General features: G+C 37.4%; 1 protein-coding gene across 5 annotated transcripts; it reads left to right on the top strand.

The window, feature by feature from the left end:
- LOC149939313 (uncharacterized) lies at window positions 1-27,606 on the top strand. Of its 5 annotated transcripts, none has more exons than XM_090178957.1 (6): window positions 1-179; window positions 252-340; window positions 22,270-22,399; window positions 22,463-22,518; window positions 23,288-23,483; window positions 26,493-27,606. In XM_090178957.1, the coding sequence occupies exons 5-6, from the start codon at window positions 23,294-23,296 to the stop codon at window positions 27,110-27,112; spliced, it is 810 nt and encodes a 269-aa protein (XP_090035083.1). In that variant the 5' UTR covers window positions 1-179; window positions 252-340; window positions 22,270-22,399; window positions 22,463-22,518; window positions 23,288-23,293; the 3' UTR covers window positions 27,113-27,606. The 5 variants fall into 5 exon arrangements, with proteins under 5 accessions (XP_090035083.1, XP_090035085.1, XP_090035082.1 ...); XM_090178959.1 differs by having other exon boundaries at window positions 255-340; window positions 22,463-22,538; XM_090178956.1 differs by having other exon boundaries at window positions 255-340.
- Window positions 27,607-27,646: the final 40 nt, after the last annotated feature.

The following is a 27,646-nucleotide window of genomic DNA, read 5'->3' on the forward strand; positions in this document are numbered from 1 at the left end:
AATGCGCGTGTAGAAATTATATTCTAATCTTTTCGCTAGACATTTTCCCGATAAGCTGAATTACTTTCGTATACGGTTTGCTCGTGCGCAAAGGTCGCGATTCTTATCCGTGTTTCGCAACCGTCGTCGTTAAATTCGGAGAACAGCATTCGACGAACTTCCTCGATTCCTCGCACAAAGTACGTCTACATCGCGGCTGCTTGTTTTGGCTATTCACTTGTTACGGGTTTTTTTAATTACATTTTTGCCAGCAGTGACATAATTATCAGAAGATTTAAAGTTGTTTGCCGTTGATGTAAATTTAGAGACCCAAGTGCGGCCTCGATCGACAGATTACACGGTAATTATTTATGAAATTACTAAAAATATTTTATAATTACCATAAGTGTATATAATATTTCCCTTTCGAGTGAAATAATCGTTCTGGAAGTAAAGTTAAACGTGTGCCTATTCGGTTTTCAATGGCAGTATATTTCCCGCCAAAAACGGAAGCGTACACCACATCATTGCTCAAAATAAACGCTAAAGGGGAACGTCCAAGCTTTTCCAAAAATATGGTTATCTTATCAAAAGATTAACAATACACCTTTGTGCCTAGTAGAGTGTCGCCACCTTTTAATGAATGGAACAACTATAACTTTATAAAAATTCCGTAATGACTGTCTTAAAATAGGAGTCGCTAAAAGCCTACGAACCAGGCTGAACGCCTGCCGCTTCTAGCGGATTTTCGTGCCGCCCTTCGAACAATCGGCCCGTGCTAGAGGTCTCGTAGTTTCTTTCTCCATTGTCCAAAGAACTCCAAACCCAATGACAAGTGATAAGCAGATAACGATAGGATTTGGCGCGGTACATAGAATATCCATGGGCGCACTGAACAAGGGAACTGAGACCAGGGTGGGAAATAAGGATTCTTATGAAAGTGAACGTGTTACCATAGTCTATGGGCGAGACCCGGGCTTACGGCCGAAGCCGAAGTTCCCCGAACTGCCATAACCAAATAAAAAACTGACGAGACTGGAAAAAAACATCTTAAACTAAAATTATTGAAATTATGGTACACAACTTTAAAATTATTGTAAATAAGCGTACAATATTGTACAAGCCTAAAATTATGGTACGACCAAAATTTTGGGCTAATGTTATTGTTTTGTACAATAATTATGGTACGTCTGGCAACGCTGGGGCTGCCGCCAGCGCTCCTAACCCCGTATGAGCGATTTGCGAACTATTCTAACTTTTAAAATCGCGCAATTTAGGCTTAAGTCTCTTATAACTGGAACGCGCCGCGCTTGCAAAACAAATTTTCGCGTCTTCAGCAGCGCGCGCTTTTACGTTGTTTTTCTGTCTCACCGACTTCTCACCTGGGGCCCTATTCTGTAAGCAGTTCTCGATCTCGAATCGTTCTCACGAGATGTCGAAAAACGCTATTCTATAAAATATTTGTCGAAAAATGCTACTCGAATTCGATGGACTTCTCGAAGTCGATCTCGTCGTGTCCGAAGCTTACGAGATCGCTTTCAACCAATCATCGAGCTGGTAGTTCTTTTTAACTCCCTCCCCCACCCTTCTCCCGTGTTGCCAAAAAGCTACCACTAGTCCACTACCCAAACCGTCTTTCTTACTTTCTTAGGGAAAAAAGCAATGTCGCTTGCTATATCTCGGCTTGAATTGTTCATGATGAGACAAAAATTCCACTATTGCCTCTTGCTGGGAAACTGAAACACGACTTTGTCTCTCCGACATTGAAAAAATTAGTTCAGCGATTAATTTATTTCTTTATAGAAGATAATTCTAAGCTAATAAAAGAAATTTCACTAAAAAAACACAACCAATTCTTTACACCAAAACTTTTTACCAAACAATAAATCCTTTATACTGCAGTATTACAATGAAAATAAATATCCTTTCTCTAAACTATAAAACATGTGCGTTTGTAATCAGCTGTTTTTGTGATGGTGTATTCTTATTGGTCGGAAAATAGAGAGCCTATGCGCGATTACAACCGGAAATATGTAGAACCCACGTGGTCTACTCGCTTGTCGAGAGTCGAGTTGTATCACTTCGAAGTCGATTTCGATGAAGTATAGAATAGCGTTTATCGAGAAATGACTTCTCGATCGAAGTGATCGCCTTCGAGATAAATTAGAGAATAGCCTCCCTGGGCTGCGTTCAGAAACGCTCAACGGTGAGTCCGCTGAGTCACCGCTGACACCGGTGTTTTACTGAACGGCATTTTAATTTCGGATATTGACGTCACGATAGTCATCGGTGAGACACCGAAGTCACCGAAAGAGATAGTCGGTTTTTCCGATGACACACGTCATTACTGACGTAAAACTACTATTAATGCTACGCTATTTTAAAAACCCCGATGACTGAATAAAAGCGTTCAGCAACTTACGACGTAATTTTGACGAAAAAGCTCATCGGTGGAAAATATAAATCCATCGGTTTTCTTTTCCGTTGACTGTTTCTGAACGTACCCCAGGTGTCGCGGCGGACGCGCGCTTTTCGATTTCCCGAAATTTCTTTATTTGATTAAAAATTAACCACTCAATATTTTTTGATGTGGTTTTCGCCATAAAGTTTAGTTTTTAATGGGCTATAGGGCGAACTAACTGGTTAAAGCTTGACCGTTCCCCTTTAAGATTCAAAATGTAGATATTAGAAAAATAGAGACACTAATTGCGGTTGAAGCGTATTGCATGTACAGTATTTGGCCTGGGCCGAAGCTCTGAATCGTTCACTTGGTCTTGTACACAAAGGTTTTTCAGTTTAGCCTTGTACAATGGGATTCTAAGCATTTCTGTCGGGCTTCATTGGGTGGAGGTAGGCACCGAATTCATCAATAATACCAAAAGTGGATATGATTTCGTACAAAAAGTCTCGATCTCGCTTAATTGCGTACCTTTGGCTATGTTTGTCATGATATTTCTTAAGCATAAATAATAACAGACAACGCGTAATTTTTATTATCCAATAATAACTCGAATAGCTAAACCACGTGATAATTAAAACAAAGTAGTACAATCTGAAGGTCAGTCCCGGTGTTATTGATTACTGTAGCCAGAAGTAAATGAACCGAAGTTATCAGACCGCTATATCTCTCATACTAAGCGCATTTTCCATACGAGATCTCCCTTTAATCGACGTTTTCAAATTTCGCACCTTCATAGCTCCACTATCGCCATCTATCGACTAGAAGGTGATGCCGGGTAAATGGAATGTGGATACCCACAATTCCCTAGTGCAATTTTTGGCGGGAACTAAAGGGGGTGGGACTCCGATGGATTTTCATCTCCCCACGTTAAGGTTCATTTACTTCTGTTATAGCGAAAATTTGTAGGTTGTAACTGTTTAGTGCGAGTTTAATTAAGTTTTAGTTAATTTAGATACGAATTTGAAAATTTAAAATGCCGTGCAAGAAAACTGCAGCCCAGTTAGCAGTTGTATCTTGGATTAATAATAGTAGTTCCTACCTGGATCTATCACTCTAGCGTTCCGCGTGCATTTCCTAAGTGTTTGTTACGGGTTCTGCCTTGTAAAAGTTACGTGTTACGGCAGTTTCGGAAATTCTCCGTTAACTTCGCCGAAGCGGCGCTGCTGTCGCAAAAGTCATTTGCTTGTCAGGTTTTTTCCAAGTGATATATCCAGGTAGGAACTACTATTATTAATCCAAGGTTGTATTAAAACCACAATCAACACAGTGTAAAAAGCGCAACTGAAAAAAAGTCAGTTCAGTCAAGCCTTGGCCCAATATTGCATTACGAGATCAAATTGTTATTCTGAAATACAAATTGAACTAATAATTATTTACATATTAAAAAAACTGAATTATTGAAATAAAAATTCATTTTAGAAAGCAAATTTTAAAGATATCGCGAAATGTTACGACTGAAATTCATTGAACTCTGTTTAATCACGGCAGAGCCTCTTTAAGGTCTTGCGTACCTACGATAATCGGCTTCAACTCTGGCGGGAAAATAGTAGTCATCCGCCAACGAGGGGAGAGCCATAGAAATAACCCGTTACTTAGCCGATGGAGAGAGCGACACTTTTTGTATAAAGTCATATCCACTTTTGATAATACGATAGTTAATATACTATGTGTTCATTTTTTACCCATAAAGCATTGCAAAATAAAAATATTCGCGTTTAAATAGAAAATTTAAAATAAATATTTCATTATATTTAAAATTTTTGATTATAAATTTATTTTAAAAACTAAACATTTTTATTTCTTAATTTACGTAAATTATCTGAAATTTTAAGCCATCAAACGTCACAATCAGGGCCGTCTAAAGGCATGGGCTAAATGGGCTACAGCCCAGGGCCCCCAGCCCTTTTTGGGGCCCCGGAAAGGCCAGCCAAACAGCTTCTACTCTAGGGATAAGGGTTTAGTTAGTTACATATTATTTATGCTCATTTAATATTCTGTATCTTTTAGTTACGTCTAAAGTAATTTGACTCATCGCCACATCGCGTATCATACGGTAGCTACAATATCTAAAACCTAACAGCAAGTCACTGTCAGTAAAAATCTTATTTTCAGACTTCAATAGGCCTATGTTATACTTTTGAAATTAATAGTTTTGGTTGATTATTTTGTAGTTGAATTTAGACAACGGACATACAAAGGCTGACCGTTGGGGATCGCAAAGGTCTTAAGAAATAATTTAGCCCAGGGCGAGTAATTTTTTTGAATGGAAATTAATATAAAATATAATCAAATAAAATCTATATTCGGACCTTGAATATATTTGGAGAAAACTGAATTTTTGCTCAAAGGTAGTGGATGATGTTCTAACCTAAATCCCAAACGTGCAATAGAATCCGAGGGGTGCTTTCCCCGTTTCCAACCCCGTGGGCCAAATATGCATTTTCACAATTCTTTATAATAAGAATACTAATAATAATAATAATCAGCTAGGCTAATACCGTTGGCACCACCTTAGGCCCAACTCATCTATAGCGACTTATAATGCTTTTAATCAGGTGGCCGGGTTACAATGCGTAGGAGGGTGGTAGCAAGCCCTACATGTCACGCGAGTTATTAGCTCCCTACACTAGCTATTACCGTTAACCTCGACAAGGTTTTTTGGGAAAGGGAAACCGAAGAACTCTATGGAAAACCCCTTAACTAGCGGAGAGATAATTTGCAAACTCAATGCAGAAGGATTTGTTCAGAGTTTTCACCCAGTGCCACAAGTTTGGATAAAACCCGGCTCCTCTTGCTGCGAGGCGAAAGCGCTAACCACTAATCTATTTACTATACATGTATAGTACTGTTGCTGTGCTTGATCGATTGAGACTTAACCATTCCTTACTTAATAAAGGGTCCTGGGCGGGCCCTAAAAGTAAGGGCCGCAAAAGATTCCGAAAAAAAAGTTCCCATGATCTCGAAAGACCTCGAAATGCTGTTTTAGTGCTTAATTAAGAGATATTTAACCAGACCGAACATCAAACCTCGACACTCTAATCATAGTCGAGCTTCACATTTTTTTTAATAATAATAATTTATAATTTATTGATGTTTTTGTTGTTACTATTTTTTTTTTTTACATTTTCCCATTCCACATAAACGAAAAAACACTTGTGCGTGGAAGGGCACGGAAAAAATGTTACATGTTGACTTCGAGACAAAATAAGAAAAATGTATACCAAATTAGTAGTTAAAAATCATTATACAATAAATAATACAATTTATCATAACCATAAGATATTAACCATTTAGTAATTTTTCTCTTAAAAATATTAATATTAGTACAGTTTTTAATATCGTTATCTAGAATATTGTACAGTTTAGGCCCGAAGTAATTAACATGCTTTTGTCCAATAGATTATATAATTATATAATAATACACAAAACGAAACCTTGACGGTAAGGAATGGTTAAGTCCGAGGTTAAGTCTATCGATCAAGCTCAGAAACAGCTCTATTTAGTAATTGGGTTAAAATATAAAGATTGAACAAGCACCGACATTTGAGTACACACAATCCTCCTGATGTTGTAAGTACATCTGGCATATTAAAGAAAAAAATTTCAACAAATTAACGATATCCCTGTACACTTAATAAGCGCATTATAGTAATCTAAGAACAATGAGGCTCTTTCCATGAGCGCACCCAGATCGACCTTTCGGTGTCGACGCATCTGAACGGTCATGGAAACGGGTTAGTGCGATAAAAGTGGTCGACCTTCTTGGCACGACAAAAGAGGTGTTCCGGGGAGAAAATATCGCTCCTTTTTGTTTCTTGGAAACGGTCATCGCATCGTTCTCACTACATTTTGGGTGTTTCTCTCCTTATTCCTTCTATACTCGGTGTGCCTCTTAGCCAATTTCCGAATTGAAAAACAACTGGTAAATCTAGCGCTTCTAATTTCTATCTGAACATATCAATCCGTTATCTTTTTCTCACATGATCAGGTACAATCTGAATTATATATCCAAACTGCTTCACTAATTTCACCGTCAAATTTACATTTATATGAACGTATAAATTTGTGGCGTAAGCGTAAGTCAAATAGTTTGGGTGAAAACCGAGTTTGACTTAATCAACCGCATTGAGCTAGAAAGAAGATATTAGGATAAATGCTTCAAAGTGCCAGTTAGTAGCGCTACAAATGGAGCGATCTACTCATCAGTGGGGGTTCGATTCGACAATGGAAACAGGCGGCGATATCGCGTCGCGTAATTTTCATGACCGTTCAGATGCGTCGACACCGAAAGGTCGCTCTGGGTGCGCTCATGGAAAGAGCCTCAGTATTGACGAAAAGGAGCGCATTCCCAAACCACTCACCCCGCGAAAAATCCGTTACAACGCCTTCTAAATAAACATGGCCATTGATTAAAGCGTAAAAGGTAACACTTCGCTACTAAAACTAGCACCTGATTTCAGACTTTGGCCGCCTAAGGTAAAATACAGCGAAAGCTCCAATACGCGGGGAACGTGAATAATATGATAAATCAAACAATAGGCCATGGGCAAAATTAAAAATGGTTATTGCTCGAGTTTTGGGCTCAAATCGCCGAAATTTATACAAATTTCCAAAATGTTTAAAACCATAATTTCCTCGGTAATAAATAATTCGAAAAACGTTTATTACACAATGACGGATACTAAAATAAAATGAAATCTAGCGAGCTTTCGAGCCGCGGCTCCTTCTCAAGCTGTTTGATATAAAATAGGAAGTATCCGTCATTGTGTATAAATTTTTTCCCGAAATTTCAAAAAGGTGGGGGCATTTTCTATCGATTGATACATTATATGGCCTTATAACTACATCGGTCAAAGTGTTTAGTGGAGGAATGCCAAAATAACAGAAATGGACACTATTAAAGTTCTGGGTACCCTTTCTCAAAGTTCAGTATTGGGCTATCAAGAAAATGTTGGGCGCTATTAAAGTTATGGGCACCCTGTCTCAAAATTCAGTATTGGGCTATCAAGAAAATGTTGGGCGCTATTAAAGTTCTTGGTACCCTTTCTCAAAATTCAATATTGGGCTATCAAGAAAATGATGGGCGCTATTAAAGTTCTGGACACCCTGTCTCAAAATTCAGTATTGGGCTATCAAGAAAATGTTGGGCGCTATTAAAGTTCTGGGCACCCTGTCTCAAAATTCAGTATTGGGCTATCAAGAAAATGATGGGCGCTATTAAAGTTCTGGACACCTTGTCTCAAAATTCAATATTGGGCTATCAAGAAAATGTTGGGCGCTATTAAAGTTCTGGGCACCCTGTCTCAAAATTCAGTATTGGGCTATCAAGAAAATGTTGCGCGCTATTAAAGTTCTGGGTACCCTTTCTCAAAATTCAATATTGGGCTATCAAGAAAATGATGGGCGCTATTAAAGTTCTGGACACCCTGTCTCAAAATTCAGTATTGGGCTATCAAGAAAATGTTGCGCGCTATTAAAGTTCTGGGTACCCTTTCTCAAAATTCAATATTGGGCTATCAAGAAAATGATGGGCGCTATTAAAGTTCTGGGCACCCTGTCTCAAAATTCAGTATTGGGCTATCAAGAAAATGTTGCGCGCTATTAAAGTTCTGGACACCCTGTCTCAAATTCAATATTGGGCTATCAAGAAAATGATGGGCGCTATTAAAGTTCTGGACACCCTGTCTCAAAATGCAGTATTGGGCTATCAAGAAAATGTTGGGCGCTATTAAAGTTCTGGGCACCCTGTCTCAAAATGCAGTATTGGGCTATCAAGAAAATGTTGGGCGCTATTAAAGTTCTGGGTACCCTTTCTCAAAATTCAATATTGGGCTATCAAGAAAATGATGGGCGCTATTAAAGTTCTGGACACCCTGTCTCAAAATGCAGTATTGGGCTATCAAGAAAATGTTGGGCGCTATTAAAGTTCTGGGTACCCTTTCTCAAAATTCAATATTGGGCTATCAAGAAAATGATGGGCGCTATTAAAGTTCTGGACACCCTGTCTCAAAATTCAGTATTGGGCTATCAAGAAAATGTTGGGCGCTATTAAAGTTCTGGGCACCCTGTCTCAAAATGCAGTATTGGGCTATCAAGAAAATGTTGGGCGCTATTAAAGTTCTGGGTACCCTTTCTCAAAATTCAATATTGGGCTATCAAGAAAATGATGGGCGCTATTAAAGTTCTGGGTACCCTTTCTCAAAATTCAATATTGGGCTATCAAGAAAATGATGGGCGCTATTAAAGTTCTGGACACCCTGTCTCAAAATTCAGTATTGGGCTATCAAGAAAATGTTGGGCGCTATTAAAGTTCTGGGCACCCTGTCTCAAAATGCAGTATTGGGCTATCAAGAAAATGTTGGGCGCTATTAAAGTTCTGGGCACCCTGTCTCAAAATGCAGTATTGGGCTATCAAGAAAATGTTGGGCGCTATTAAAGTTCTGGGTACCCTTTCTCAAAATTCAATATTGGGCTATCAAGAAAATGATGGGCGCTATTAAAGTTCTGGACACCCTGTCTCAAAATTCAGTATTGGGCTATCAAGAAAATGTTGGGCGCTATTAAAGTTCTGGGCACCCTGTCTCAAAATGCAGTATTGGGCTATCAAGAAAATGTTGGGCGCTATTAAAGTTCTGGGTACCCTTTCTCAAAATTCAATATTGGGCTATCAAGAAAATGATGGGCGCTATTAAAGTTCTGGACACCCTGTCTCAAAATTCAGTATTGGGCTATCAAGAAAATGTTGGGCGCTATTAAAGTTCTGGGTACCCTTTCTCAAAATTCAATATTGGGCTATCAAGAAAATGATGGGCGCTATTAAAGTTCTGGGCACCCTGTCTCAAAATTCAGTATTGGGCTATCAAGAAAATGTTGCGCGCTATTAAAGTTCTGGGTACCCTTTCTCAAATTCAATATTGGGCTATCAAGAAAATGTTGGGCGCTATTAAAGTTCTGGGTACCCTTTCTCAAAATTCAATATTGGGCTATCAAGAAAATGATGGGCGCTATTAAAGTTCTGGGCACCCTGTCTCAAAATTCAGTATTGGGCTATCAAGAAAATGTTGCGCGCTATTAAAGTTCTGGGTACCCTTTCTCAAATTCAATATTGGGCTATCAAGAAAATGATGGGCGCTATTAAAGTTCTGGACACCCTGTCTCAAAATTCAGTATTGGGCTATCAAGAAAATGTTGGGCGCTATTAAAGTTCTGGGCACCCTGTCTCAAAATGCAGTATTGGGCTATCAAGAAAATGTTGGGCGCTATTAAAGTTCTGGGTACCCTTTCTCAAAATTCAATATTGGGCTATCAAGAAAATGATGGGCGCTATTAAAGTTCTGGACACCCTGTCTCAAAATTCAATATTGGGCTATCAAGAAAATGTTGGGCGCTATTAAAGTTCTGGGCACCCTGTCTCAAAATTCAATATTGGGCTATCAAGAAAATGTTGGGCGCTATTAAAGTTCTGGACACCCTGTCTCAAAATTCAATATTGGGCTATCAAGAAAATGATGGGCGCTATTAAAGTTCTGGGCACCCTGTCTCAAAATGCAGTATTGGGCTATCAAGAAAATGTTGGGCGCTATTAAAGTTCTGGACACCCTGTTTCAAAATTCAATATTGGGCTATCAAGAAAATGTTGGGCGCTATTAAAGTTCTGGACACCCTGTCTCAAAATTCAATATTGGGCTATCAAGAAAATGATGGGCGCTATTAAAGTTCTGGGCACCCTGTCTCAAAATGCAGTATTGGGCTATCAAGAAAATGTTGGGCGCTATTAAAGTTCTGGGTACTCTTTCTCAAATTCAATATTGGGCTATCAAGAAAATGATGGGCGCTATTAAAGTTCTGGACACCCTGTCTCAAAATTCAGTATTGGGCTATCAAGAAAATGTTGGGCGCTATTAAAGTTCTGGGCACCCTGTCTCAAAATGCAGTATTGGGCTAGCAAGAAAATGTTGGGCGCTATTAAAGTTCTGGGTACCCTTTCTCAAAATTCAATATTGGGCTATCAAGAAAATGATGGGCGCTATTAAAGTTCTGGACACCCTGTCTCAAAATTCAATATTGGGCTATCAAGAAAATGTTGGGCGCTATTAAAGTTCTGGGCACCCTGTCTCAAAATGCAGTATTGGGCTATCAAGAAAATGTTGGGCGCTATTAAAGTTCTGGGTACCCTTTCTCAAAATTCAATATTGGGCTATCAAGAAAATGATGGGCGCTATTAAAGTTCTGGACACCCTGTCTCAAAATTCAGTATTGGGCTATCAAGAAAATGTTGGGCGCTATTAAAGTTCTGGGCACCCTGTCTCAAAATGCAGTATTGGGCTATCAAGAAAATGTTGGGCGCTATTAAAGTTCTGGGTACCCTTTCTCAAAATTCAATATTGGGCTATCAAGAAAATGATGGGCGCTATTAAAGTTCTGGACACCCTGTCTCAAAATTCAATATTGGGCTATCAAGAAAATGTTGGGCGCTATTAAAGTTCTGGGCACCCTGTCTCAAAATGCAGTATTGGGCTATCAAGAAAATGTTGGGCGCTATTAAAGTTCTGGGTACCCTTTCTCAAAATTCAATATTGGGCTATCAAGAAAATGATGGGCGCTATTAAAGTTCTGGACACCCTGTCTCAAAATTCAGTATTGGGCTATCAAGAAAATGTTGGGCGCTATTAAAGTTCTGGGCACCCTGTCTCAAAATGCAGTATTGGGCTATCAAGAAAATGTTGGGCGCTATTAAAGTTCTGGGTACCCTGTCTCAAAATGCAGTATTGGGCTATCAAGAAAATGTTGGGCGCTATTAAAGTTCTGGGCACCCTGTCTCAAAATGCAGTATTGGGCTATCAAGAAAATGTTGGGCGCTATTAAAGTTCTGGGTACCCTTTCTCAAAATTCAATATTGGGCTATCAAGAAAATGATGGGCGCTATTAAAGTTCTGGACACCCTGTCTCAAAATTCAGTATTGGGCTATCAAGAAAATGTTGGGCGCTATTAAAGTTCTGGGCACCCTGTCTCAAAATTCAGTATTGGGCTATCAAGAAAATGTTGCGCGCTATTAAAGTTCTGGGTACCCTTTCTCAAATTCAATATTGGGCTATCAAGAAAATGATGGGCGCTATTAAAGTTCTGGACACCCTGTCTCAAAATTCAGTATTGGGCTATCAAGAAAATGTTGGGCGCTATTAAAGTTCTGGGCACCCTGTCTCAAAATGCAGTATTGGGCTATCAAGAAAATGTTGGGCGCTATTAAAGTTCTGGGTACCCTTTCTCAAAATTCAATATTGGGCTATCAAGAAAATGATGGGCGCTATTAAAGTTCTGGACACCCTGTCTCAAAATTCAATATTGGGCTATCAAGAAAATGTTGGGCGCTATTAAAGTTCTGGGCACCCTGTCTCAAAATTCAGTATTGGGCTATCAAGAAAATGTTGCGCGCTATTAAAGTTCTGGGTACCCTTTCTCAAATTCAATATTGGGCTATCAAGAAAATGATGGGCGCTATTAAAGTTCTGGACACCCTGTCTCAAAATGCAGTATTGGGCTATCAAGAAAATGTTGGGCGCTATTAAAGTTCTGGGCACCCTGTCTCAAAATGCAGTATTGGGCTATCAAGAAAATGTTGGGCGCTATTAAAGTTCTGGGTACCCTTTCTCAAAATTCAATATTGGGCTATCAAGAAAATGATGGGCGCTATTAAAGTTCTGGACACCCTGTCTCAAAATTCAGTATTGGGCTATCAAGAAAATGTTGGGCGCTATTAAAGTTCTGGGCACCCTGTCTCAAAATTCAGTATTGGGCTATCAAGAAAATGTTGCGCGCTATTAAAGTTCTGGGTACCCTTTCTCAAATTCAATATTGGGCTATCAAGAAAATGATGGGCGCTATTAAAGTTCTGGACACCCTGTCTCAAAATTCAGTATTGGGCTATCAAGAAAATGTTGGGCGCTATTAAAGTTCTGGGCACCCTGTCTCAAAATGCAGTATTGGGCTATCAAGAAAATGTTGGGCGCTATTAAAGTTCTGGGTACCCTTTCTCAAAATTCAATATTGGGCTATCAAGAAAATGATGGGCGCTATTAAAGTTCTGGACACCCTGTCTCAAAATTCAATATTGGGCTATCAAGAAAATGTTGGGCGCTATTAAAGTTCTGGGCACCCTGTCTCAAAATGCAGTATTGGGCTATCAAGAAAATGTTGGGCGCTATTAAAGTTCTGGGTACCCTTTCTCAAAATTCAATATTGGGCTATCAAGAAAATGATGGGCGCTATTAAAGTTCTGGACACCCTGTCTCAAAATTCAGTATTGGGCTATCAAGAAAATGTTGGGCGCTATTAAAGTTCTGGGCACCCTGTCTCAAAATGCAGTATTGGGCTATCAAGAAAATGTTGGGCGCTATTAAAGTTCTGGGTACCCTGTCTCAAAATGCAGTATTGGGCTATCAAGAAAATGTTGGGCGCTATTAAAGTTCTGGGCACCCTGTCTCAAAATGCAGTATTGGGCTATCAAGAAAATGTTGGGCGCTATTAAAGTTCTGGGTACCCTTTCTCAAAATTCAATATTGGGCTATCAAGAAAATGATGGGCGCTATTAAAGTTCTGGACACCCTGTCTCAAAATTCAGTATTGGGCTATCAAGAAAATGTTGGGCGCTATTGAAGTTCTGGGCACCCTGTCTCAAAATTCAGTATTGGGCTATCAAGAAAATGTTGCGCGCTATTAAAGTTCTGGGTACCCTTTCTCAAATTCAATATTGGGCTATCAAGAAAATGATGGGCGCTATTAAAGTTCTGGACACCCTGTCTCAAAATTCAGTATTGGGCTATCAAGAAAATGTTGGGCGCTATTAAAGTTCTGGGCACCCTGTCTCAAAATGCAGTATTGGGCTATCAAGAAAATGTTGGGCGCTATTAAAGTTCTGGGTACCCTGTCTCAAAATGCAGTATTGGGCTATCAAGAAAATGTTGGGCGCTATTAAAGTTCTGGGCACCCTGTCTCAAAATGCAGTATTGGGCTATCAAGAAAATGTTGGGCGCTATTAAAGTTCTGGGTACCCTTTCTCAAAATTCAATATTGGGCTATCAAGAAAATGATGGGCGCTATTAAAGTTCTGGACACCCTGTCTCAAAATTCAGTATTGGGCTATCAAGAAAATGTTGGGCGCTATTAAAGTTCTGGGCACCCTGTCTCAAAATGCAGTATTGGGCTATCAAGAAAATGTTGGGCGCTATTAAAGTTCTGGGTACCCTTTCTCAAGATTCAATATTGGGCTATCAAGAAAATGATGGGCGCTATTAAAGTTCTGGACACCCTGTCTCAAAATTCAGTATTGGGCTATCAAGAAAATGTTGCGCGCTATTAAAGTTCTGGGTACCCTTTCTCAAAATTCAATATTGGGCTATCAAGAAAATGATGGGCGCTATTAAAGTTCTGGGCACCCTGTCTCAAAATTCAGTATTGGGCTATCAAGAAAATGTTGCGCGCTATTAAAGTTCTGGGTACCCTTTCTCAAATTCAATATTGGGCTATCAAGAAAATGATGGGCGCTATTAAAGTTCTGGACACCCGGTCTCAAAATTCAGTATTGGGCTATCAAGAAAATGTTGGGCGCTATTAAAGTTCTGGGCACCCTGTCTCAAAATGCAGTATTGGGCTATCAAGAAAATGTTGGGCGCTATTAAAGTTCTGGGTACCCTTTCTCAAAATTCAATATTGGGCTATCAAGAAAATGATGGGCGCTATTAAAGTTCTGGACACCCTGTCTCAAAATTCAGTATTGGGCTATCAAGAAAATGTTGGGCGCTATTAAAGTTCTGGGCACCCTGTCTCAAAATTCAGTATTGGGCTATCAAGAAAATGTTGCGCGCTATTAAAGTTCTGGGTACCCTTTCTCAAAATTCAATATTGGGCTATCAAGAAAATGATGGGCGCTATTAAAGTTCTGGGCACCCTGTCTCAAAATTCAGTATTGGGCTATCAAGAAAATGTTGCGCGCTATTAAAGTTCTGGGTACCCTTTCTCAAATTCAATATTGGGCTATCAAGAAAATGATGGGCGCTATTAAAGTTCTGGACACCCTGTCTCAAAATTCAGTATTGGGCTATCAAGAAAATGTTGGGCGCTATTAAAGTTCTGGGCACCCTGTCTCAAAATGCAGTATTGGGCTATCAAGAAAATGTTGGGCGCTATTAAAGTTCTGGGTACCCTTTCTCAAAATTCAATATTGGGCTATCAAGAAAATGATGGGCGCTATTAAAGTTCTGGACACCCTGTCTCAAAATTCAGTATTGGGCTATCAAGAAAATGATGGGCGCTATTAAAGTTCTGGACACCCTGTCTCAAAATTCAGTATTGGGCTATCAAGAAAATGATGGGCGCTATTAAAGTTCTGGACACCCTGTCTCAAAATTCAGTATTGGGCTATCAAGAAAATGTTGGGCGCTATTAAAGTTCTGGGCACCCTGTCTCAAAATGCAGTATTGGGCTATCAAGAAAATGTTGGGCGCTATTAAAGTTCTGGGTACCCTTTCTCAAAATTCAATATTGGGCTATCAAGAAAATGATGGGCGCTATTAAAGTTCTGGGCACCCTGTCTCAAAATTCAGTATTGGGCTATCAAGAAAATGTTGGGCGCTATTAAAGTTCTGGGTACCCTTTCTCAAATTCAATATTGGGCTATCAAGAAAATGATGGGCGCTATTAAAGTTCTGGACACCCTGTCTCAAAATTCAGTATTGGGCTATCAAGAAAATGTTGGGCGCTATTAAAGTTCTGGGCACCCTGTCTCAAAATGCAGTATTGGGCTATCAAGAAAATGTTGGGCGCTATTAAAGTTCTGGGTACCCTTTCTCAAAATTCAATATTGGGCTATCAAGAAAATGATGGGCGCTATTAAAGTTCTGGACACCCTGTCTCAAAATTCAATATTGGGCTATCAAGAAAATGTTGGGCGCTATTAAAGTTCTGGGCACCCTGTCTCAAAATTCAATATTGGGCTATCAAGAAAATGTTGGGCGCTATTAAAGTTCTGGACACCCTGTCTCAAAATTCAATATTGGGCTATCAAGAAAATGATGGGCGCTATTAAAGTTCTGGGCACCCTGTCTCAAAATGCAGTATTGGGCTATCAAGAAAATGTTGGGCGCTATTAAAGTTCTGGACACCCTGTCTCAAAATTCAATATTGGGCTATCAAGAAAATGTTGGGCGCTATTAAAGTTCTGGACACCCTGTCTCAAAATTCAATATTGGGCTATCAAGAAAATGATGGGCGCTATTAAAGTTCTGGGCACCCTGTCTCAAAATGCAGTATTGGGCTATCAAGAAAATGTTGGGCGCTATTAAAGTTCTGGGTACCCTTTCTCAAATTCAATATTGGGCTATCAAGAAAATGATGGGCGCTATTAAAGTTCTGGACACCCTGTCTCAAAATTCAGTATTGGGCTATCAAGAAAATGTTGGGCGCTATTAAAGTTCTGGGCACCCTTTCTCAAATTCAATATTGGGCTATCAAGAAAATGATGGGCGCTATTAAAGTTCTGGACACCCTGTCTCAAAATTCAGTATTGGGCTATCAAGAAAATGTTGGGCGCTATTAAAGTTCTGGGCACCCTGTCTCAAAATGCAGTATTGGGCTATCAAGAAAATGTGGGGCGCTATTAAAGTTCTGGGTACCCTTTCTCAAAATTCAATATTGGGCTATCAAGAAAATGATGGGCGCTATTAAAGTTCTGGACACCCTGTCTCAAAATTCAATATTGGGCTATCAAGAAAATGTTGGGCGCTATTAAAGTTCTGGGCACCCTGTCTCAAAATTCAGTATTGGGCTATCAAGAAAATGTTGGGCGCTATTAAAGTTCTGGGCACCCTGTCTCAAAATTCAGTATTGGGCTATCAAGAAAATGATGGGCGCTATTAAAGTTCTGGACACCTTGTCTCAAAATTCAATATTGGGCTATCAAGAAAATGTTGGGCGCTATTAAAGTTCTGGGTACCCTGTCTCAAAATTCAATATTGGGCTATCAAGAAAATGTTGGGCGCTACTAAAGTTCTGGGCACCCTGTCTCAAAATTAAATATTGGGCTATCAAGAAAATGTGTCAAAGAGATATGAACGACATGGCGGCATCGGCATCGGCTACACTGTATATGAAATCAGTACGCACGAATCCCTAGGGATTGTGTGTAAAAAGTGTGAAGTCATATTTGGTCCAAGGGGGTGTGAAACGGGGAAAACACCACTCAGATTCAACTTTTATTTATTTTCACAGCTTTATGAGGGGTCAAAGGTGAAACATTATTAGAAATGAACTAGAAAACTAAAATCTCTTTTATCTGCGTGAGTTTCGTTAATAGATACTTTGAGGTTTCGACAGCAGGTTCCCACCTCTCAGCAGCTGCACCCTATTTTTAGATACACATATTGTGACATCTAGAGAGTTAGTAGCGAAACACATTTACCCACTTGTTTTAAAATGCTTTTTGTTGAATATAATACGAATTTTAATTTTACGCTGTTCTAAAATAAATACCGCGACTTTAACTACAGATTTAAAAATGAAGTTAAACCAAGTATCGATCTAGTTGAGAGACAGTAAAGATAAAAAACCGACATGATTGCCATCTGTCACTAAGTTAGGGAACTATCTAGTGTTTGTTTTTTTTTATCTTGAGATTAAGCGAGAGAAAAAACAAAGGGTTTTGTTCAAAAATCCAACATAAGCCATCTCTGTCATAGGTGTAAATATTGATTTCCTAACTTTCCAAAAGGCCCAAATTGATTTAGAAGGGGTCTACCCCATCCCTGTTGCTGGAACCCTTTAGAGCCGATGTAAAATTATCGACGAACAACAAGGCGCCGTGTGTGACACGTGGCTAGACCACCACAGATAAAAACTTCTTGGAATTTTCCCAAAATTCTATCTTAGGGACGAGCGTAATGAAGTGGAGACCTGAGAGGGACTTCTGGGGCGAGTTATAATTACTCCTTGAAGAAATCCTGCTATAAGCTAACGTTTATTTTTTTTACTTCATAAACATCAGCCTTTTAAAATTCTGTTACGAATCACTTTCGGGCACGAAACGAAATTGAAATAATCAGAAAAACAATTTGGTTTATGCGCTGATATCAAAAGGTGGGTCCAATTCCTTTTGCCTCGATACATTGGAATTTATGTGAAATATCATTTCTGGTCATGCCAGTACGCGTATACGATCAGTGACCTCTAGTTTTAGAACCATACAAAGTACCTGGAAATATATTAATATATATTAAAGGTAAATTTAATTTTTGTTTGAATTTTTAAAACTTTATTTTTAGAAACTAAAGGATTTATAATAATTAGGAACGGCCTCCACGTGATCTACGAGGAATCAGGCGAAAGAACGAACAATCATACAACGCGAATTAGCCACTTGTTCATCCGGGTGTTTTGAACAATTAAGTAAATTTGGTTGTTGTGAACATTATTTAGCACTATTTAGTGATAATGAAGTTAGCTATGCACTTGCGGAAATATCGTGTACTGATTCACCTACAGTTTTGTGGAGAGACATTTGTCTTTAAAGAAATACCTTTAGAAAGCAAAATTCCATGAAATCTGATCAGGAAAATAATATAAATTTACCATTCCCGTTATAGATTTATTATTTATATTATCTTTGAACGTTTCAAACCATTGTCGCCTTCCAGTTCGGATAATCGCAAGTAGGGAATCGAGTGTCTCTACCGTCGCCCATAGGTAATTCGGGAGTATGTACATGTAGGTATAGATTATCTTTGATATGAGAGAAAACTCCCAACGCGCTTTATGTAACTGTTTAAATTTTTGGGTGTATATAAAGTCCATAACGCCTTCGTTAGGCATGTTATCCTACTTAAAATAATTAAGTGGATTAAATTAAGTTAAAGCTCCCTTTGACTTTAAGATAAAAAATCTCTAATGAATCTCTTCATAGACAAAGTGGTACATTTTGCTAGAGAATAACCAACCCACAAGCTTTTGCACAACTATAACCAACCCACAAGCTTTTGCACAACTATTAAGATCTACCGGATTATATTGGTGCGAAATAAAAGCCTGATTACAATGACGTTAAATGATATATAAAAAGTTGTTAAAATTAGAAAGGTTCCATTTTGAAACAAAGTTACTATTCATACCCGAAAAGGTTTTATAATTAGATAAGGTTTTCTATACAAATGATTGTTTACCAGAAATGGATATTTTGTGTGAAAATAATGTTTGCTATAAAAATGGTGGAAAATTTTCAACACATTTCATATGTCTTTAATAATAATAATAATAAGAATAATAAGATTAATAATAATAATAATAAGCTAGGCTAATACCCAAGGCATAACCTTATTTTAAAGTCACTAAACATTTAATTTCAATAATTTATCAGTCGTTTTTTATTTTAATGGTATTATTTATTTAATCAAATAAAAACATTGGAGAAAGCATTACTACTGGAGCCAGCAGAAAACATTACGTTATAATTAGATAGATTTGGTGTGAAGAGGTCCTTGAATATGTATTACGGGGGTTGAATATTTGAGAACTCAATACGAACAGTTTAAACTTAAATTGTATGCGCTTATTTAGTTAGTATAGGTCTATCGAATATGAGAAAACCCTTGATTTTTCATATAAAATATTCCGCGTGGATTCATGCTGAAGCCATTTTGTGTTTCTCTTGAACTTCTCAGAAATCTGTACTTTGGTTTTCAGAAAAATTTAATATAGAATCGTATTTGTATATCTTTAAATAGGCTATTTTAGATTAGACAATATTTTTAGTATTTCAGCAGATCAATATATAAAGTAAAAAAATAAAATACATCATAGCTGTGCTTAAGGACCAGGATTAAAATAATTTAAGAGTGCCCTGTTGTTTCTTTTGAGTCGTTAAAAAGTGTTTTTAGTATCGGTCTCAATTATTTTTCTTCGGCGAAAATGATCTTCCACATAACAACAAATTTATCGACGATAGATAAATTACCCTAACGGAAATGGTAAATCGGATTTGATAAAAATGAAACCCAAATTGGGAAACTTGAAGTTTGACTTGGATCAAAATTTCCATCCAAAATGTATTGAATTTCATGTATTATAATTGTGTCAAAAATATTGTTATTCCGATTTGTTGAAAATTATATGATACAAACCGAATTGGATTCCAACTGAATGTATCTTGATTCCAGTTGGTTCCAAATTTGACCATTCAGGGCAATCATTTTCGTAAGGGCCAATAAATTTGTATGTCTGGGTCTGGGGTAGAGGTCGGGGATGGTTAACTTTTATTCAATAGATAAAGCTCTCAAAATTATTCGTATAAAGTTTTGATCAAGTAATTTATATTTCTGTATTATCCGATTAATTTTTTGATAAATTTGCCAAATTAATCGGAAAAACGATGTTTTTCCGATAAAAAGCTCAAATTTTCCGAATAATACATGTTTTTTTATCATTTTCCGAAATATTAACCGGTAAATTTCTTTGTTTACATTTTCCCCCCGAAAAGATCAATTTAAACATGGATAATGATTAACCGTTACCGACGTCTAGCCTGGGGAAACAGGTTTTGTAGAGGGCAAAAAAGCGTCAAATTTTCCTTTTTTTGGATTTGAAATCGAAATAGTTAATGCATAATTCTGGATAATAGATAACAAAAACCATTCTTGAGAAAATATTTTGTTCTGTTTATTTGTGAACTTTTCTAACTCATAAAACTTCAGTGGGGGGAAGCCTAGAAACTTGTTAAAGGGCACCTTTTGATATTGGGCTATGTATTTGCATTTACCTTCATTTGTCGAAATTTTTACTTATCTTTGGATTTTTATGTATTTGAAAAGTATATTTCCTTAGTTTAATTACATAAAGAAATTTAGGTTTTAACTTGTCAAAAACATATTGCTTTTCTTTGAAAAATTAGACCTTTTGAAACTTTTCCAAAGATTAATTTTCTTTTGTTAGATATGCTTTTCCAACTAATTATCATTAATTCAATCTAGTTCTTTTTTTCTTCGCTATCTTCGTTAAATAGATGAATATTCTGCTTAGCTACAACAACAAAGCTCTTGAATCTTCAAAACGTTTTATTTTTTTAACTTCAAAATTCCGACTTCGTTGAAATTATACCTTAAACAAGTCTAGTTTAGTACCTGGATGTACCGTACAATAGAGGTCTTTTCAGAAGCGGTTCCAACCTAGTGTCTGATTCGTTGAGATTTCGATAGCTTAACGGCCGTATATTTGCAAAGGGGCAGTGTTGCCAGACGTACAGTGCGATAATTTAATGGAAATTTTTAGGCCGTACTATAATTTTTGTGGCGTACGATATTGTACCATTATTTCGATAATTTTGCCTGAACGTACGATATTGTACGATAATTTTTTGGTTATATTAATTTATATAACTTCTACATGTACTTAAAAATGAATGAAATACATTTTCTGCCGAACGCGCTGCGTAGTCCTGAGTATGAGTTTATTACTCCTAGCTGTTACCGCATTTTTTTAAAACATTTTTAAACATATTAAGTTAAGTTAATAATGATAATAGACATTTTGTTTATTTCCCTGATTATGCCTAGATACGATAATTTCAGATTTTAGATCTGGCAACGCTGATTCCGAGTCGCTATTCAAATCGTAGTCTCACGAATTTAACACGTTCGCCGACTTATGACCAAGGCTTAGGCAAGTTTAAATGTTAATTGTAATTAACCTTTAGGATTGAACAAAACGATTTTCAAATATCATAAGTTATACAACTATATAGCGTTTACTAGTAGAGATTGTAGTAGATTATATTTATTTAGGGACGAGTAATTTAGCTCCCCGGTTTAACTGAGAAATCGTATGAAGATTCTAGTCGGATGATTAAATTGAAATATTTCGCGCTGCAAAAGCATCCAAGTGGTTTTCTTTGGTTCCACTACTTGCTATAAATTATCAAATTACAGATAAATAACTGATTCTAATTAATGTACTTAAATTTAGTATTGAAATGGTAATTTTGGAATATTTCAATGAATATTAAAATTTAAAATGTTTGTATTTTACGGCGATTTTTAGCGTTGCACTAAGAGTAATATCCAACCCAGTGTTGCCAATGTTTGAAAGTCGAAGTTCCCATTGCTGAATAGTAAATTTCCCACAAATTCCCACACCCCTATTTAGCCCCCCCCCCCCCAACAAAAACTCAACGAAAAACATGCCATAATTTTCAAAAAGTTTGGAAAATTAACTTTTTAAACTTAAATTTTATTAAAATTTCAATTTTTAAACATTTTGGTTATTAGGCCTATTCATTGATTGATTGTAGTATTAGGAGGCGCCTAATTTATATTATTTATAAAATCCCAAGATTTACGAAAATTCACTGCTGTAGATAATTTTGGACAAATTGAGAAAAACATAGGATAAATAACCGCATACATGAAAATCAACGTTTTTGAAAAAAAATTACCTTTTCCTCACAGAGCCAAAATGTACCCCAAAAATTCCCACAATATGGGAAATTTCCCACAGTCTGGCAACGCTGTCCAACCCCTAAAAAAATAACATCAGCGCAGTATCTCACTGCTTCCCTAAAAGCTACGTCTCCCCACGCGATTGAAACGTTTTTACTTCCCTCTCGCGGTAAACTTAGACCATGACACCCGCAGATCGTCTCAACGTAGTAATTATCCCGCCAGTATAAATAAAAACATTATTTCTGAAACCTTTTTATATATTTAAAATAACACATAAAGCCCTTCTAGTTTGGGAGCTACCCAAATATTTCGCTCGCTTTTTTTCTTTTGGTTTTATTTTGTTTTTTTATCAGTTGGGAACACGCGCGGATGACGAGGCTGCCATTAAGAGAGTTGGAAAATTTAGAATCCAATTGAATACAAGCGTTATCTCGCCATTTCTAGACTCGAACGGAATTACAGGAATCCTCGTTTGCGTCAATAGTATGTTTAAATGTATACTTTAAATCCGAAACGAGTTGATTAATGATTCTGAACACTTTACAGGCTCAAATGTAAAATATCCCGAAAGAGGCCGTTAATAAGGCGAGATCTCGTGACAGGTACAGAACGTGTATCCATCGTAAGGAATACGGACCGAGGGGCAGGTCACTTCCATTTTGGGTGCGTCTTAATCATAGTAAAATGATTAAATCAGGGTAATCGTGATTAAATCAGGGTAATCGTGATTAAATCAGGGTAATCGTGATTAAATCAGGATAATCGTGATTAAATCAGGGTAATCGTGATTAAATCAGGGTAATCGTGATTAAATCAGGGTAATCGTGATTAAATCAGGGTAATCAAGATTAGAAAATCTAATCACGATTTAAACGAGATTTAATCATTCTAATCATGATCTAATCTTTTTAATCAGGATTTAATCATTTAAACGATATTTAAACATTCTAATCATGATCTAATCTTTTTAATTCGATTTAATCATTTTAATCACGATTTAATCAATATAATCGGTCGAATCGAGAATTTATCATTAAAATCAAAACTAAAGTACGATTTAATCATACTAATCACGATATAATTTTTCAAAATCAGGATTTAATCATTTTAAACAGATTTAATCATTTTATCATGATTAAATCAGATTTAAACATTCTAATCATGATTAAACTTGATTTATGAACTTAATCGTGATTAAACTTGATTTAATGAACTTAATCGTGATTAAATTGAATTTAATCAAAATAATCACGATTAAATCGGATTTAATATTTTGAGGGGTGCGTCGTTAATCAAGGAAGTGATCTGCCCCTCGATACGGACAGCCAGCTTATATTGTAATGTAATGCCAATATGTCATTGTTATCATAGAGTTGAATGTTTGTGTGCGGAAGGAGGCTGCCGATCTCGGCCGATGTAGTCGTCATTTCCAAATTCGTGGCCTTTTTGGCAGCGGCTGTGATCCCGCCAGCTCACATCGCGGTTCTTTATTATTTCTGGAAGAGCTTCGAACATCCCGTTGACAGACGCCAGTGCTCCAATTCCTGCTGGGATACCGTTTTCAAAGGTAAAATAAAATTTGCCAATACTTTTATACAACGGCGGAATGGGGGGGGGGGATTGCACCCCCTGAACGAAAGTAGGGGGGTGCAAAGTATGTATTTGTACCCCCCCCCAAATGTTATACAGGGTGTTTCAAAAGGTTATGCAACATTTTTAGAAGTTGTAGGGGGTGAGTTGAGAAATATGCCTGTTTTTCCACCATTTTCCTACGATGAGTTAAAAGAACGCCTGGAAGTAGGCTGCAACAAGCACAAAACCAAGCAACAGGGAAACACATTTTCTGTGTTTAACTAAACTCATTGCTCATTTCTTATTTACTCATTTTTTTTTTATCTCAATTCCCACGCATTCGCAAATTCATCGTACCCCTGAAATTGCATTTCCCTGCTGCTTGGTTTGGTGCTTGTTGCAGCCTACATCCGGGGGCTAGTAGGCCACACTTTGAAGCTCTCTGGCGCTCTTTTAACTCATTGCAGGAAAATGAAGAAAACAAGACGTACGACGGTCAGAATACACACAATCCTTCTAATGTGTTAAGTTTGTTTGAGCTATTCACAGCAACCTGCAACGCCGGTGTATCACAACCAAAATATATCCACGGTCACACATATATACACTTATTTGTTACTTCTAGTTATACTTTGAAAGCATCGTTCTAGATTCCTTCGATCAGTGTCACTCTTATTTTTAACTTCTGATTACACTTATTTGTTACTACTAGTCAACCGTTGAGTGTCACACTTATTTCTTCTGGTTATACGACAAAGACAAGTTTGATCAGTTTCATACTTATTTGTTACTTCTGATCGCACTTATTAGTTACTTCTGATCGCACTTATTAGTTACTTCTGATCACACTTATTAGTTACTTCTGACCACACTTATTAGTTACTTCTGACCACACTCATTAGTTACTTTTGATCACACTTATTTGTTACTTTTGATCACACTTATTTGTTACTTTTGATCACACTTATTTGTTACTTCTGTTCACACTTATTAGTTACTTCTGATCACACTTATTGGTTACTTCTGATCACACTTATTGGTTACTTCTGATCACACTAATTGGTTACTTCTGATCACACTTATTACTTACTCCTGATCACACTTATTAGTTACTTCTGATCACACTTATTAGATACTTCTGACCAAACTTATTAGATACTTCTGACCACACTTATTTGTTACGTTGAGCGTCACACTTATTACTTCTGGTCATACGCCCAAGACTAGGTTGATCAGTGTCATAGGTAATTATTACTTCTGGTCATACGTTGAAAGCGCGGCCCACTCAGAACGGCCTTGAAAAACGCCAGAGGGAAACGGGAGCGTAGACCTCTATAAACACGCGGATTTACGATGTTGGAAATTGCGGGGGTCCATATACGCTGCCCAAAAAACCTTACTTGGAATTAAATTTAAGGAACGTATTTGCAATTCTAGGTTATATGTAAACCACAGCTATTCAAAAATATAACTTTCATGAAAATCGGACTTAAATTAAGGAACGTTATGTCGACTTTCAGGCGGAAATATAAAACCACGAAAATTGGGGTCCCGTAAATTACCCTGAAAACTGTACTTAAATTTATTATTTACTGATATAACCGAAGTTGTAGGTCCGCTCAATCCTAACCTATCCAATTATATTTTTTTAACGTTATCGGATTTAATTTTAAAGAAAATATCTACCACATAAAGGAAATCACCGAAAATAGTAAATTGGGCAAATGCCCAACTTCTTGGGCTCCGATTTGAAAACTTTATGAAAGGCTATCAAAGGCGATGTCTGTACATTCGAACGAGATATCATTGACTCTCCTAGCCCTAACCGTTGAAGAGGTATGCGTGACACGGCGTCATCGGCGGCATCGGCAACGGCTACACTGTACGTGAGACTAATACACAAAAATCCTTAGGATTGTGTGTAAAAACAGTTTTCTCAACTTACCCCCTACAACTCCTTAAAATTTTAACATAACATTTTGAAACAACCTGTATATTTATATATAAACATATATATACATTTAAAATAACTTTTTTCTTGAAAATATTAAATGAATTTATAAATCGACGTGCGCAGTTTTCGTTCGTAAGGACATAGTCTTTTCTTTAGTATCGTCCAAGCTAGTTTTGTCACCGTCGTATGCCCAACTCCTTAGAAGTACGATAACACAATACCGCTTAAATTGTCTCTGCATACTACACGCGTATCAAGATGAACTAGATAAAATGAATTTGAATGAGATAGTTAAAAATTTCAATAATAAAGAGTTGAGTTAAAATCTTTGGTTAACCATAAGGATGATGGTAAAATCAAATAAAATTTGTGTGAATACTCTGCGTAATTATTTTTGGCTAGTTTCATTCTGTTAACCGATTTAGTCGGATTTCCTAGTTCGTGTGATTCTAGATTAGTTAATAAACCAGATGTTTAATTCGACTAAAATCGGTAACTTATAAGTTAAAGAAAATCTGGAAGTATGCATTAAATAACCCGACAAAAAAACAAGCGCTGTCGGCTCCAGCCCAGACATCCATTTTCGATTCTTTGTCCCCCCCCACAAAAAAATCTTCCGCAACCGCTGTAGCGTAATTATCTCCAAACCTATGGTACTCCTCCCGAACTAATAATTTAGCAAACATGAAATTTATAAGGATGTTTACGGTCGACGTAACGGAATATTTTTAGACGTGGCCCCTGGAAAGTGACAATTTCTGTGATTTTATATTCCTTTCTCTAAACCTTTTAGCTATCTCGGAAGAGTTTGGTGTTTTGTAACTTAATCTTCGGCATGCATTTTTATTTTTTAGAACTGAATTAAAAATGTTTAAAATAGGCGTTTCAAGTCAGTAAATGACATAAACCGTAACTAGACAGTTATAGGGTTTAGCATTAAATAAGCATTTCAATACAAACTGCGGTTACGTAACATAATTATAAATAATCGAAGTCACAAAAAGGCAACCAAGGGGAAGCGTCTTACCCGCATCACATTATTATTTGCAGGTCCATATGAAAATGGCGTCGCATCTTACAAACACATGTACTTCAACGCGACGGACAACATGATGAAAATATGGCTGCTGACTGTCGCTGGGATAATCGCGCTGTACGAAAGTGTCCGCTACTTGACCTCGCTGGCATTCCATCGTCGTCTGCGGTGGTCAATGTTCGTCCTCTATTCCACATCCGTGTTTTCCAACTACTACGCTTGGTGGGCTTACGTCAATTACTGGAACGACGACTTCTACAGCCAGTGGAACCACCAACTGTTCTTCACCATCACGGAGATTATCTCGACAGTCTTCATCCTTAATTTATCCAATAAAGAAACAGAAATAACCACGCGCAAAACGTTTTCCGTCATTGCGATTGCCTTGCTTCACATTATTACCGGAAGCTACGACCAGTTTGTCCGAAACGTCATATTGCGCGAGGGCGAAAAACATCAAGTGGTTCGTGATCTTGCCTTGATGATAACGGACGTCTTGAACGTCGTAGTGCCTTTATACGAACTAATAATACAAAAACAAAGAGTTAGACTTTCCGATCCACAAACAAAAGTAGAATTATCGTTGTCTGCTTTGTTCATTGCCTTATCCTTTGTTATTTATTCCTGCTTATAAATAAATTTTATATATAATTAAAATCTTTGTCCCAGGTCTTGCATTCGCAAACTCGTCTCAATTGAGATTAAGCGCGAATTTGAGATTGAATGCTTAAATGGTTTCAGTAAATTAAGGAGTTTTAGGCGAATACGTTTAAAATTTTTAACTAAATAGGAGATGAATTTAAATATTTTTGTTCGTTTTTTATGACAATATTGCGATCTTACTAAATAATATTTTACATGATGAAACCCCTAAAATTATTTCTGGGGCACCTTGCTTATTTCTATAGGCAGTCGAGTTAAGGCTCTGAGGGTCGACTATTCTAGACTCTTAAATACCTAAAGCATAAACCCTATATCCGCGTGAGCTAATTTTAGCTCTCCACTAACCGACTAGTGAATATTGGACTTTTGTTGAACTGAATATACATCAATGATACAGGAAATGTAGGAAAGCCACTGAAAGCAAGCCCTTAATATGTATAAAAACTTGGTCGTTATTACATAATCATAGCATAATAAAAGAGCAGTTCACAAAAAGGGCAGTTCT

Source organism: Leiobunum rupestre, chromosome 6, assembly GCF_980474605.1.
Source record: "Leiobunum rupestre chromosome 6, qqLeiRupe1.1.hap1, whole genome shotgun sequence".
NCBI classification, from domain to species: domain Eukaryota; kingdom Metazoa; phylum Arthropoda; class Arachnida; order Opiliones; family Sclerosomatidae; genus Leiobunum; species Leiobunum rupestre.

What these genes read in the sequence shown, in the direction of transcription:
- LOC149939313 (XM_090178957.1), top strand. Translation starts at nt 23,294, where the DNA reads ATGTTTGTGTGCGGAAGGAGGCTGCCGATCTCGGCCGATGTAGTCGTC. An exon ending in CTGGGATACCGTTTTCAAAG is followed by an intron (nt 23,484 to 26,492) that starts GTAAAATAAAAT and finishes TATTATTTGCAG; the next exon opens with GTCCATATGAAAATGGCGTC.